At 48.3% G+C, this 12,696-nt stretch overlaps 1 protein-coding gene across 2 annotated transcripts; it reads right to left on the reverse strand.

Moving 5' to 3' along the window:
* Positions 1–7,127: 7,127 nt before the first annotated feature.
* Positions 7,128–12,350, reverse strand: LOC148454629 (sesquipedalian-1-like). Of its 2 annotated transcripts, none has more exons than XM_088460694.1 (2): positions 12,169–12,350; positions 7,128–7,677 (listed from the first exon to the last, which is right to left on the reverse strand). In XM_088460694.1, exon 2 carries the CDS (start codon positions 7,667–7,669, stop codon positions 7,151–7,153), a length of 519 nt encoding a protein of 172 aa, XP_088316820.1. In that variant the 5' UTR covers positions 7,670–7,677; positions 12,169–12,350; the 3' UTR covers positions 7,128–7,150. The 2 variants fall into 2 exon arrangements, with proteins under 2 accessions (XP_088316820.1, XP_088316821.1); XM_088460695.1 differs by having other exon boundaries at positions 12,248–12,349.
* Between the last annotated feature and the right edge of the window lie 346 nt (positions 12,351–12,696).

Genomic DNA, 12,696 nt, shown 5'->3' on the forward strand with positions numbered 1-12,696 from the left:
CTGAGTTCGGCACACATGTGGCATTCACTCCCGGTAAGAGGGAGGGGATCACCATGGGATTGTATTACCGGATCCGGTGGCAGCAGGGGGGAGTAGGAAGGTGTTGGCTTGATGAAGGGCCACGGATAGGATTTCGCACAGGGCAGATGCAGGGCTGCTCGGGGGTCTTCTCACCACGAAAGGCCCACGCCATGCAGCTGATAAGCTAAGGCCAGACTCCGGTGGATAGGGTGGTCCGTTCAGCTCGTCAGTGGGATCACCTGAAAGTTCTAACCCTTGTGCAGCAGGTGCGATAGGTGGTAGGTGTAAAATTTCAATCGGGTCACCGACGTATATAGATTAGTCAGAGCTGAGACGGAGAGGACATTAAAACGCGGCCATCACGATGCTCCGCCCCCACAGGAAGTCAGTACAATATATTCTTAATGATTTTACAAGTAATTACTTAGTTCCCTGCATTCTTCAGATCGTTATGCCAAACAAAGGCGTAACCTGCCGCATCTGCATTCCCTGGGGAAATAAATGTTACTGCAAACAGTCACCGATAGGGGAAGGTGGCACTGTACAATGTGAGAGCAGTGTGACAACCCTAACCCCTCCCTAGTGCCTAAACCTAACCCCCCTAGTGCCTAAACCTACCCCCCAGTGCCTAAACCTAACCCCTCCCTAGTGCCTAAACCTAACCCCCCCTAGTGCCTAAACCTAACCTCTAATCCTGCCCCCCTAAGCACAGTACTTGCCTTCGAGATGCCGGGATTCCGACGGATAGCGGGATTCCGGCATCCCACACGTCAGGATTTTGACCACATCCCCGTCCTGACTGACTCAACACCCAGTCCAAAACCCTGTTACATCATGGGGAAGGGAGGCAAATGTGTTACTAAAGAGGTGAGAGAGGGGAACAAGTTACTACAGGTGTGAGTGAGGGATTGTATTTCTACACAATAGAGGGAGGGGAATGTCAAATGTGTTATTACAGAGGTGAGGGAGTGGAATGTGTTAGTACACAGGTGTGGGAGCAGTGAGGGAGGAGAAGCATTGCTATAGAGATGGAGGATTCATGTGTCACTGGAGGGGTGAGTGAGGATAATGTGTTATTACAGAGGTGAGGGAGTGGAATGTGTTAGTACACAGGTGTGGGAGCAGTGAGGGAGGAGGAGCATTACTATAGAGATGAAGGATTCATGTGTCACTGGAGGGGTGAGTGAGGATAATGTGTTATTACAGAGGTGAGGGAGTGGAATGTGTTAGTACACAGGTGTGGGAGCAGTGAGGGAGGAGAAGCATTACTATAGAGATGAGGGATTAATGTGTCACTGGAGGGGTGAGTGAGGATAATGTGTTATTACAGAGGTAAGAGAGTGGAATGTGTTAGTACACAGGTGTGGGAGCAGTGAGGGAGGAGAAGCATTGCTATAGAGATGAAGGATTAATGTGTCACTGGAGGGGTGAGTGAGGATAATGTGTTATTACAGAGGTGAGGGAGTGGAATGTGTTAGTACAGAGGTGAGGGAGTGGAATGTGTTAGTACACAGGTGTGGGAGCAGTGAGGGAGGAGGAGCATTACTATAGAGATGAAGGATTCATGTGTCACTGGAGGGGTGAGTGAGGATAATGTGTTATTACAGAGGTGAGGGAGTGGAATGTGTTAGTACAGAGGTGAGGGAGTGGAATGTGTTAGTACACAGGTGTGGGAGCAGTGAGGGAGGAGAAGCATTACTATAGAGATGAAGGATTAATGTGTCACTGGAGGGGTGAGTGAGGATAATGTGTTATTACAGAGGTGAGGGAGTGGAATGTGTTAGTACACAGGTGTGGGAGCAGTGAGGGAGGAGAAGCATTGCTATAGAGATGAAGGATTCATGTGTCACTGCAGGGGTGAGTGAGTATAATGTGTTATTACAGAGGTGAGGGAGTGGAATGTGTTAGTACACAGGTGTGGGAGCAGTGAGGGAGGAGAAGCATTGCTATAGAGATGAAGGATTCATGTGTCACTGGAGGGGTGAGTGAGGATAATGTGTTATTACAGAGGTGAGGGAGTGGAATGTGTTAGTACAGAGGTGTGGGAGCAGTGAGGGAGGAGAAGCATTGCTATAGAGATGAAGGATTCATGTGTCACTGGAGGGGTGAGTGAGGATAATGTGTTATTACAGAGGTGAGGGAGTGGAATGTGTTAGTACACAGGTGTGGGAGCAGTGAGGGAGGAGAAGCATTACAATAGAGATGAAGGATTAATGTGTCACTGGAGGGGTGAGTGAGGATAGTGTGTTATTACAGAGGTGAGTGAGGATAATGTGTTATTACAGAGGTGAGGGAGTGGAATGTGTTAGTACACAGGTGTGGGAGCAGTGAGGGAGGAGAAGCATTGCTATAGAGATGAAGGATTCATGTGTCACTGGAGGGGTGAGTGAGGATAATGTGTTATTACAGAAGTGAGGGAGTGGAATGTGTTAGTACACAGGTGTGGGAGCAGTGAGGGAGGAGAAGCATTACTATAGAGATGAGGGATTAATGTGTCACTGGAGGGGTGAGTGAGGATAGTGTGTTATTACAGAGGTGAGGGAGTGGAATGTGTTATTACAGAGGTGAGGGAGTGGAGTGTGTTAGTACACAGGTGTGGGAGCAGTGAGGGAGGAGAAGCATTACTATAGAGATGAAGGATTCATGTGTCACTGGAGGGGTGAGTGAGGATAGTGTGTTATTACAGAGGTGAGGGAGTGGAATGTGTTATTACAGAGGTGAGGGAGTGGAGTGTGTTAGTACACAGGTGTGGGAGCAGTGAGGGAGGAGAAGCATTACTATAGAGATGAAGGATTAATGTGTCACTGGAGGGGTGAGTGAGGCTAATGTGTTATTACAGAGGTGCGGGAGTGGAATGTGTTAGTACACCGGTGTGGGAGCAGTGAGGGAGGAGAAGCATTACTATAGAGATGAAGGATTAATGTGTCACTGGAGGGGTGAGTGAGGATAATGTGTTATTACAGAGGTGAGGGAGTGGAATGTGTTATTACAGAGGTGAGGGAGTGGAATGTGTTAGTACACAGGTGTGGGAGCAGTGAGGGAGGAGAAGCATTGCTATAGAGATGAAGGATTAATGTGTCACTGGAGGGGTGAGATGAAATTGGAAACAGTAAATATATAAGGTCTACCCGGGTGAAACCAGGTACCGGTACATTAGATAGTATAATATATATATATATATATATATATATATATATATATATATATATATATGTTGGGTATGTAATCCCGGTGGCTGCATAGCCGTTGGGTGAAATGCCGACGCTGGAAGACCGAACAGACAGAGGACCTCATTCAGAGTCGGTCGTTGCCGCCGCACAGTCGTACACCAAACTGCGTATGCGTAAAGTTCGCAATGCGCGTGCGCAAACTAGCGGCTACGATCAGAAATTTCTCTCTCCTTGAACACAGCCAGGTCGGTAGTTTGAGTGACAGAATGAGGCGTTTGTGGGTGGTAACAGGGGAAGGTGCTTGAAAACAGGGGTGTGGAGATCCGAACGCAGGCGTGCCTCATTATGCGAAGTGCATAATTAACAAAGTAGCGTCATGGCACACGTGACATGGGAGGTTTTACACTGACATGATCGTAGAGCTTAAGAGAGGGTATGGTCAACCTTTAGCTCCACGACCAGTTCCGATGGTTTCCGATGCTCGCGATTAATTCTTATATGGCCGGAGATGACGTGTAATGCGTACGAGATGGGGGCGTTTTTTTAGTGATCCGACCGCATCCTCCCCTTGGTCGGCCAGCTAACGATCCGACCTTAGGGACGCAACATGCGTGTGCATCATTTGCATATCCGGACCCTTTTCCAGTACGACTGTGCGGCCGCAACAACCGACTCTGAATGAGGTCCAGAATTCCGACGGACAAGATAAGTACCTTATCCCTACCCCTCTCCCCAGAGCCGGCCCTAGCCACATTAGTGCCCTAGGCAAGAATTTGGGTGGTTCCCCCTCCCGTGGGATCCTGAAAAGGGGTGTGGCTGCCACCTGTCCCAAACCTCCGCTGGCCCTAGGAGGACTTGGATGCCCCTACGCATTCCAAATGCCCCAGACATTCGCTTAGTTTGCCTATGCCTAGGGCCGGCTCTGCCTCTCCCCCACCCTAACCCTCCCAGGGCGGGTACCTAAACCTAGGTATTAAGACTGATCTATTGCGGATGAATACAGGTTATATATAGATATGTGTACATATAACAGCTGGTCAAGATCTCCAGACACTGGCAGAAGATGAATACTCAGGCGTGTGAGGTATTAGGTAGGTCCATGGTTACGGTAAGTGGATGACCGGACAATGCTATTACACCATGGCCATACAAATAGCATCTTACAGATTGTACGCAGCAGATTAGGATGGTCACAGCTTCCCCAAACCGTGTTTTACTTACAAATGGAATTTGCTGTAGAGCCACCTGGGACGTTGGACACTGCCGTCACCAAAACCGCAACGCATGCAATATTATGTGGCAGAAAGGAAAATATACCACTGGGGTACAGTGAATAAACATAATAAAGTACTACAAGAACTCTTTCTATGGTAATCTCCATGGAACATATCACGGGTCGCAGGTCCTGTACTTTCTGTAGGAAATACTATAGAAATTATCCCATTATGAAAATCTTCAGTAGATCATAGTGCAGGTGAGTGTAAATCAGCATAAGCTGCGAGTATATCATGGTGTAGTGTGCGATACAGGCGTGAGTAAGTCATGGTGTGGTGTGCGATACAGGCGTGAGTAAGTCATGGTGTAGTGTGCGATACAGGCGTGAGTAAGTCATGGTGTAGTATGCGATACAGGCGTGAGTAAGTCATGGTGTGGTGTGCGATACAGGCGTTAGTAAGTCATGGTGTAGTGTGCGATACAGGCGTGAGTAAGTCATGGTGTAGTGTGCGATACAGGCGTGAGTAAGTCATGGTGTGGTGTGCGATACAGGTGTGAGTAAGTCATGGTGTGGTGTGCGATACAGGCGTGAGTAAGTCATGGTGTGGTGTGCGATACAGGCGTGAGTAAGTCATGGTGTAGTGTGCGATACAGGCGTGAGTAAGTCATGGTGTGGTGTGCGATACAGGCGTGAGTAAGTCATGGTGTGGTGTGCGATACAGGCGTGAGTAAGTCATGGTGTGGTGTGCGATACAGGCGTGAGTAAGTCATGGTGTAGTGTGCGATACAGGCGTGAGTAAGTCATGGTGTAGTGTGCGATACAGGCGTGAGTAAGTCATGGTGTAGTGTGCGATACAGGCGTGAGTAAGTCATGGTGTGGTGTGCGATACAGGCGTGAGTAAGTCATGGTGTGGTGTGCGATACAGGCGTGAGTAAGACATGGTGTGGTGTGCGATACAGGCGTGAGTAAGACATGGTGTAGTGTGCGATACAGGCGTGAGTAAGTCATGGTGTAGTGTGCGATACAGGCGTGAGTATATCATGGTGTAGTGTGCGATACAGGCGTGAGTAAGTCATGGTGTAGTGTGCGATACAGGCGTGAGTAAGTCATGGTGTAGTGTGCGATACAGGCGTGAGTAGATCGTGGTGTAGTGTGTGATACAGACGTGAGTAGATCGTGGTGTAGTGTGTGATACAGACGTGAGTAGATCGTGGTGTAGTGTGTGATACAGACGTGAGTAAGTCATGGTGTAGTGTGTGATACAGGCGTGAGTAGATCATGGTGTAGTGTGTGACACAGGCGTGAGTAGATCATGGTGTAGTGTGTGACACAGGCATGAGTAGATCGTGGTGTAGTGTGTGATACAATCGTGCGTAGATCGTGGTGTAGTGTGTGATATAGGCGTGAGTAGATCGTGGTGTAGTGTGTGATACAAGCGTGCGTAGATCGTGGTGTAGTGTGTGATACAGGTGTGAGTAAGTCATGGTGTGGTGTGCGATACAGGCGTGAGTATATCATGGTGTAGTGTGCGATACAGGTGTGAGTATATCATGGTGTAGTGTGCGATACAGGCGTGAGTAGATCGTGGTGTAGTGTGTGATACAGGCGTGAGTAGATCGTGGTGTAGTGTGTGATACAGACGTGAGTAAGTCATGGTGTAGTGTGTGATACAGGCGTGAGTAGATCATGGTGTAGTGTGTGATACAGGCATGAGTAGATCATGGTGTAGTGTGCGATACAGGCGTGAGTAGATCGTGGTGTAGTGTGTGATACAGACGTGAGTAGATCGTGGTGTAGTGTGTGATACAGACGTGAGTAGATCGTGGTGTAGTGTGTGATACAGACGTGAGTAAGTCATGGTGTAGTGTGTGATACAGGCGTGAGTAGATCATGGTGTAGTGTGTGACACAGGCGTGAGTAGATCATGGTGTAGTGTGTGACACAGGCGTGAGTAGATCATGGTGTAGTGTGTGACACAGGCATGAGTAGATCGTGGTGTAGTGTGTGATACAATCGTGCGTAGATCGTGGTGTAGTGTGTGATATAGGCGTGAGTAGATCGTGGTGTAGTGTGTGATACAAGCGTGCGTAGATCGTGGTGTAGTGTGTGATACAGGTGTGAGTAAGTCATGGTGTGGTGTGCGATACAGGCGTGAGTATATCATGGTGTAGTGTGCGATACAGGTGTGAGTATATCATGGTGTAGTGTGCGATACAGGCGTGAGTAGATCGTGGTGTAGTGTGTGATACAGGCGTGAGTAGATCGTGGTGTAGTGTGTGATACAGACGTGAGTAAGTCATGGTGTAGTGTGTGATACAGGCGTGAGTAGATCATGGTGTAGTGTGTGATACAGGCGTGAGTAGATTGTGGTGTAGTGTGTGATACAAGCGTGCGTAGATCGTGGTGTAGTGTGTGATACAGGCGTGAGTAGATCGTGGTGTAGTGTGTGATACAGGCGTGAGTAGATCATGGTGTAGTGTGTGATACAGGCGTGAGTAGATCATGGTGTAGTGTGTTATACAGGCGTGAGTATATCATGGTGTAGTGTGCGATACAGGCGTGAGTATATCATGGTGTAGTGTGCGATACAGGCGTGAGTAAGTCATGGTGTAGTGTGTGATACAGGCGTGAGTAGATCATGGTGCAGTGCATATCAGCGATATGGTGATGTCATAATTACACTATGATGTCATGTTACTCATGATTTTATTAATGGCTTTTGTAGTCATACATAATGCTTATTTCATGATAAATCTATGAGTTTCATGTCCTGCAGAGGGACTATCTCCTCTCCAAGCCACTGATGCAAGACTCCAAATTCTGCCCCCCACTGGTTCTCTGGAGAAGCACATTCTGGAGGATTCTGGGAAGACATCACAATGTGTCCTTGCGTAAGGCCCAGGTATTGGCTGCGTAACTCCCCAAGTAGGGCCTTTGTGTAACCAAGGTTAGCACTAAGTAACGCCCTGACCCACAGCTCCAGTTCCCGCTGGCTCTCGGCAGCCATTTTGTACACACGAGACACGGAGCACAGAGAGAAAGCATATTCCAGCTTTGAAGTCCTCAATGTGACCGTACTTCCCTCAAGAAGAATGAGGCCAAGAGGCTGCGGGTCTCCTTGTCGTTCCCAATACAAAAGCAAGTTTCCACACAGCAGGAACCAGCGGCGATGGTAGGACGCATGGCGGCTGCCTTTCTTCAGCAGATACCCTTCTTTCTCTGGGGTTGAACAAGCCAGCCTGGTACTGGTTTCCAGCTTCATCGAGGATCCTGGAAGACACAGAACCAATATTATCAGAGACTTCAGCTGCTGTAGACAAAGTGAAGACTATTGACGAGTGGCTGATAAAGTGAGATTATCCCTGTATAGACCGCCAGCTACTGGCTGAGTTACAGTGATATTACCCCTGTATAGACCGCCACCTACTGGCTGAGTTACAGTAATATTACCCCTGTATAGACCGCCACCTACTGGCTAAGTTACAGTAATATTACCCCTGTATAGACCACCACCTACTGGCTGAGTTACAGTAATATTACCCCTGTATAGACCGCCACCTACTGGCTAAGTTACAGTGATATTACCCCTGTATAGACCGCCATCTAGTGGCTGAGTTACAGTGATATTACCCCTGTATAGACCGCCACCTACTGGCTGAGTTACAGTGATATTACCCCTGTATAGACCGCCACCTACTGGCTGAGTTACAGTGATGTTACCCCTGTATAGACCGCCACCTACTGGCTGAGTTACAGTGATATTACCACTGTATAGACCGCCACCTACTGGCTGAGTTACAGTGATATTACCCCTGTATAGACCGCCACCTACTGGCTGAGTTACAGTGATGTTACCCCTGTATAGACCGCCACCTACTGGCTGAGTTACAGTGATATTACCACTGTATAGACCGCCACCTACTGGCTGAGTTACAGTGATATTACCACTGTATAGACCGCCACCTACTGGCTGAGTTACAGTGATATTACCACTGTATAGACCGCCACCTACTGGCTGAGTTACAGTGATATTACCCCTGCATAGACCGCCACCTACTGGCTGAGTTACAGTGATATTACCCCTGTATAGACCGCCACCTACTGGCTGATAAAGTAATATTACCCCTGTATAGACCGCCACCTACTGGCTGAGTTACAGTGATATTACCCCTGTATAGACCGCCAGCTACTGGCTGAGTTACAGTGATATTACCCCTGTATAGACCGCCAGCTACTGGCTGAGTTACAGTGATATTACCCCTGTATAGACCGCCAGCTACTGGCTGAGTTACAGTGATATTACCCCTGTATAGACCGCCACCTACTGGCAAAGTTACAGTAATATTACCCCTGTATAGACCGCCACCTACTGGCTGAGTTACAGTGATATTACCCCTGTATAGACCGCCACCTACTGGCTAAGTTACAGTAATATTACCCCTGTATAGACCGCCACCTACTGGCTGAGTTACAGTGATATTACCACTGTATAGACCGCCACCTACTGGCTGAGTTACAGTGATATTACCCCTGTATAGACCGCCACCTACTGGCTGAGTTACAGTGATATTACCCCTGTATAGACCGCCAGCTACTGGCTGAGTTACAGTGATATTACCCTTGTATAGACCGCCACCTACTGGCTGAGTTACAGTGATATTACCCTTGTATAGACCGCCACCTACTGGCTGAGTTACAGTGATATTACCCTTGTATAGACCGCCACCTACTGGCTGAGTTACAGTGATATTACCCTTGTATAGACCGCCACCTACTGGCTGAGTTACAGTGATATTACCCTTTTATAGACCGCCACCTACTGGCTGAGTTACAGTGATATTACCCTTGTATAGACCGCCACCCACTGGCTGAGTTACAGTGATATTACCCTTGTATAGACCGCCACCTACTGGCTGAGTTACAGTGATATTACCCTTGTATAGACCACCACCTACTGGCTATGTTACAGTGATATTACCCCTGTATAGACCACCACCTACTGGCTGAGTTACAGTGATATTACCCTTGTATAGACCGCCACCTACTGGCTGAGTTACAGTGATATTACCCTTGTATAGACCGCCACCCACTGGCTGAGTTACAGTGATATTACCCTTGTATAGACCACCACCTACTGGCTATGTTACAGTGATATTACCCCTGTATAGACAACCACCTACTGGCTGAGTTACAGTGATATTACCCTTGTATAGACCGCCACCTACTGGCTGAGTTACAGTGATATTACCCTTGTATAGACCGCCACCCACTGGCTGAGTTACAGTGATATTACCCTTGTATAGACCACCACCTACTGGCTATGTTACAGTGATATTACCCCTGTATAGACCACCACCTACTGGCTGAGTTACAGTGATATTACCCTTGTATAGACCGCCACCTACTGGCTGAGTTACAGTGATATTACCCTTGTATAGACCGCCACCCACTGGCTGAGTTACAGTGATATTACCCCTGTATAGACCGCCACCTACTGGCTGAGTTACAGTGATGTTACCACTCTGCTCTGGGCTCTGCAGCAGGAAAGTGCATCTGAGACATTTCCACTACAGCCAGAAAGCAGTAATTTCTCATTTCTTAATATTACCAAACACTCCATCATCCTGTCCTTTTCTGGCACTCTCTCCTGTCTGGTCTCTCACTGGCAGTCTCTTATACTGTGGTCTCTCCTGTGTGTGATCTGTCACTGGCAGTCTCTTATACTGTGGTCTCTCCTGTGTCTGATCTGTCACTGGCAGTCTCTTATACTGTGGTCTCTCCTGTGTCTGATCTGTCACTGGCAGTCTCTTATACTGTGGTGTCTCCTGTGTCTGATCTGTCACTGGCAGTCTCCTATACTGTGGTCTCTCCTGTGTGTGATCTGTCACAGGCAGTCTCTTATACTGTGGTCTCTCCTGTGTGTGATCTGTCACTGGCAGTCTCTTATACTGTGGTGTCTCCTGTGTGTGATCTGTCACTGGCAGTCTCTTATACTGTGGTGTCTCCTGTGTGTGATCTGTCACTGGCAGTCTCTTATACTGTGGTGTCTCCTGTGTCTGATCTGTCACTGGCAGTCTCTTATACTGTGGTCTCTCCTATGTGTGATCTGTCACTGGCAGTCTCTTATACTGTGGTCTCTCCTATGTGTGATCTGTCACTGGCAGTCTCTTATACTGTGGTCTCTCCTGTATCTGATCTGTCACTGGCAGTCTCCTATACTGTGGTCTCTCCTATGTCTGATCTGTCACTGGCAGTCTCTTATACTGTGGTCTCTCCTGTCTGGTCTCTCACTGGCAGTCTCTTATACTGTGGCCTCTCCTATGTCTGATCTGTCACTGGCAGTCTCTTATACTGTGGTCTCTCCTATGTGTGATCTGTCACTGGCAGTCTCTTATACTGTGGTCTCTCCTATGTGTGATCTGTCACTGGCAGTCTCTTATACTGTGGTCTCTCCTATGTGTGATCTGTCACTGGCAGTCTCTTATACTGTGGTCTCTCCTGTATCTGATCTGTCACTGGCAGTCTCTTATACTGTGGTCTCTCCTATGTGTGATCTGTCACTGGCAGTCTCTTATACTGTGGTGTCTCCTGTGTCTGATCTGTCACTGGCAGTCTCTTATACTGTGGTCTCTCCTATGTGTGATCTGTCACTGGCAGTCTCTTATACTGTGGTCTCTCCTGTGTGTGATCTGTCACTGGCAGTCTCTTATACTGTGGTGTCTCCTGTGTGTGATCTGTCACTGGCAGTCTCTTATACTGTGGTGTCTCCTGTGTGTGATCTGTCACTGGCAGTCTCTTATACTGTGGTGTCTCCTGTGTGTGATCTGTCACTGGCAGTCTCTTATACTGTGGTCTCTCCTGTGTGTGATCTGTCACTGGCAGTCTCTTATACTGTGGTCTCTCCTGTGTGTGATCTGTCACTGGCAGTCTCTTATACTGTGGTCTCTCCTGTGTGTGATCTGTCACTGGCAGTCTCTTATACTGTGGTCTCTCCTATGTCTGATCTGTCACTGGCAGTCTCTTATACTGTGGTCTCTCCTATGTCTGATCTGTCACTGGCAGTCTCTTATACTGTGGTCTCGCCTGTGTCTGATCTGTTACTGACAGTCTCTATTACATCTGTCTCTCCTATGACTGATCTGTCAGTGGCAGTCTCCTATACAACTGTCTCTTCTATGTCTGATCTGACTCAGGCAATCTCTTATACAGCTGTCTCTCCTCTGTCTGTCACTGTAGTCTCTTATACTACTGTATTTCCTATGTCTGTCACTGGCAGTCTCTTATACAGCTGTCTCTCTTATGTCTGATCTGTCACCGGTAGTCTCCTATACAGCTGTCTCTCCTATGTATATGATCTGTCACCATCAGTCTCCTACACAGTTGTCTCTCCTCTGCCTGTCACTGACAGTCTCTTATACTACTGTCTTTCCTATGTCTGTCACTGGTAGTCTCTTATATAGCTGTCTCTCCTGTGTCTGATCTGTAACTGACAGTCTCTTATACAGCTGTCTCTCCTGTGTCTGATCTGTAACTGACAGTCTCTTATACAGCTGTCTCTCCTGTGTCTGATCTGTAACTGACAGTCTCTTATACAGCTGTCTCTCCTGTGTCTGATCTGTAACTGACAGTCTCTTATACAGCTGTCTTTCCTATGTCTGATCTGTTGATGGTAGTCCTACAGCTGTCTCTCTCGTGTCTGATCTGTCTAGAGCAGTCTGTAGCTACAGTCTTGTCTCATTGCAGTCTATCTATATTACTTACCTGTCTCTCACTGTCAATCTCTTGTGCTACCCTTTGCTCGTGCTTACATCTGTCTCGCACTGTATCCTCCTTTACTCACATCTGTCTCTGGCAGTCTCTTACACTTCTGTCTCCTTGCAGCTTGTAGTATTGTTGGTTTCGGTGTCTGTCTCTCACTTCCCCTTTTGAGGTTGCAGAGAAAAAACTTCCTGTAGGGGTGTGTACTTCCTCCAGTGCTAGGAGCTCACCTGGCCCCACACCTGAGAGAGAGCAGCCCCTCCCACTTGTCCCCAGCACCTGAGAGAGAGCAGCCCCTCCCACTTGTCCCCAGCACCTGAGAGAGAGCAGCCCCTCCCACTTGTCCCCAGCACCTGAGAGAGAGCAGCCCCTCCCACCTGTCCCCAGCACCTGAGAGAGAGCAGCCCCTCCCACCTGTCCCCAGCACCTGAGAGAGAGCAGCCCCTCCCACCTGTCCCCAGCACCTGAGAGAGCAGCCCCTCCCACTTGTCCCCAGCACCTGAGAGAGAGCAGCCCCTCCCACCTGCCCCC

The sequence above is a fragment of the Taudactylus pleione genome, unplaced genomic scaffold, assembly GCF_031769625.1.
Source record: "Taudactylus pleione unplaced genomic scaffold, aTauple2 ptg000971l, whole genome shotgun sequence".
Taxonomy (NCBI): Eukaryota; Metazoa; Chordata; class Amphibia; order Anura; family Myobatrachidae; genus Taudactylus; species Taudactylus pleione.

Bases quoted from the DNA above. Each gene is read 5' to 3' on its own strand.
- LOC148454629 (XM_088460694.1), bottom strand. From the start codon at position 7,669: ATGAAGCTGGAAACCAGTACCAGGCTGGCTTGTTCAACCCCAGAGAAA.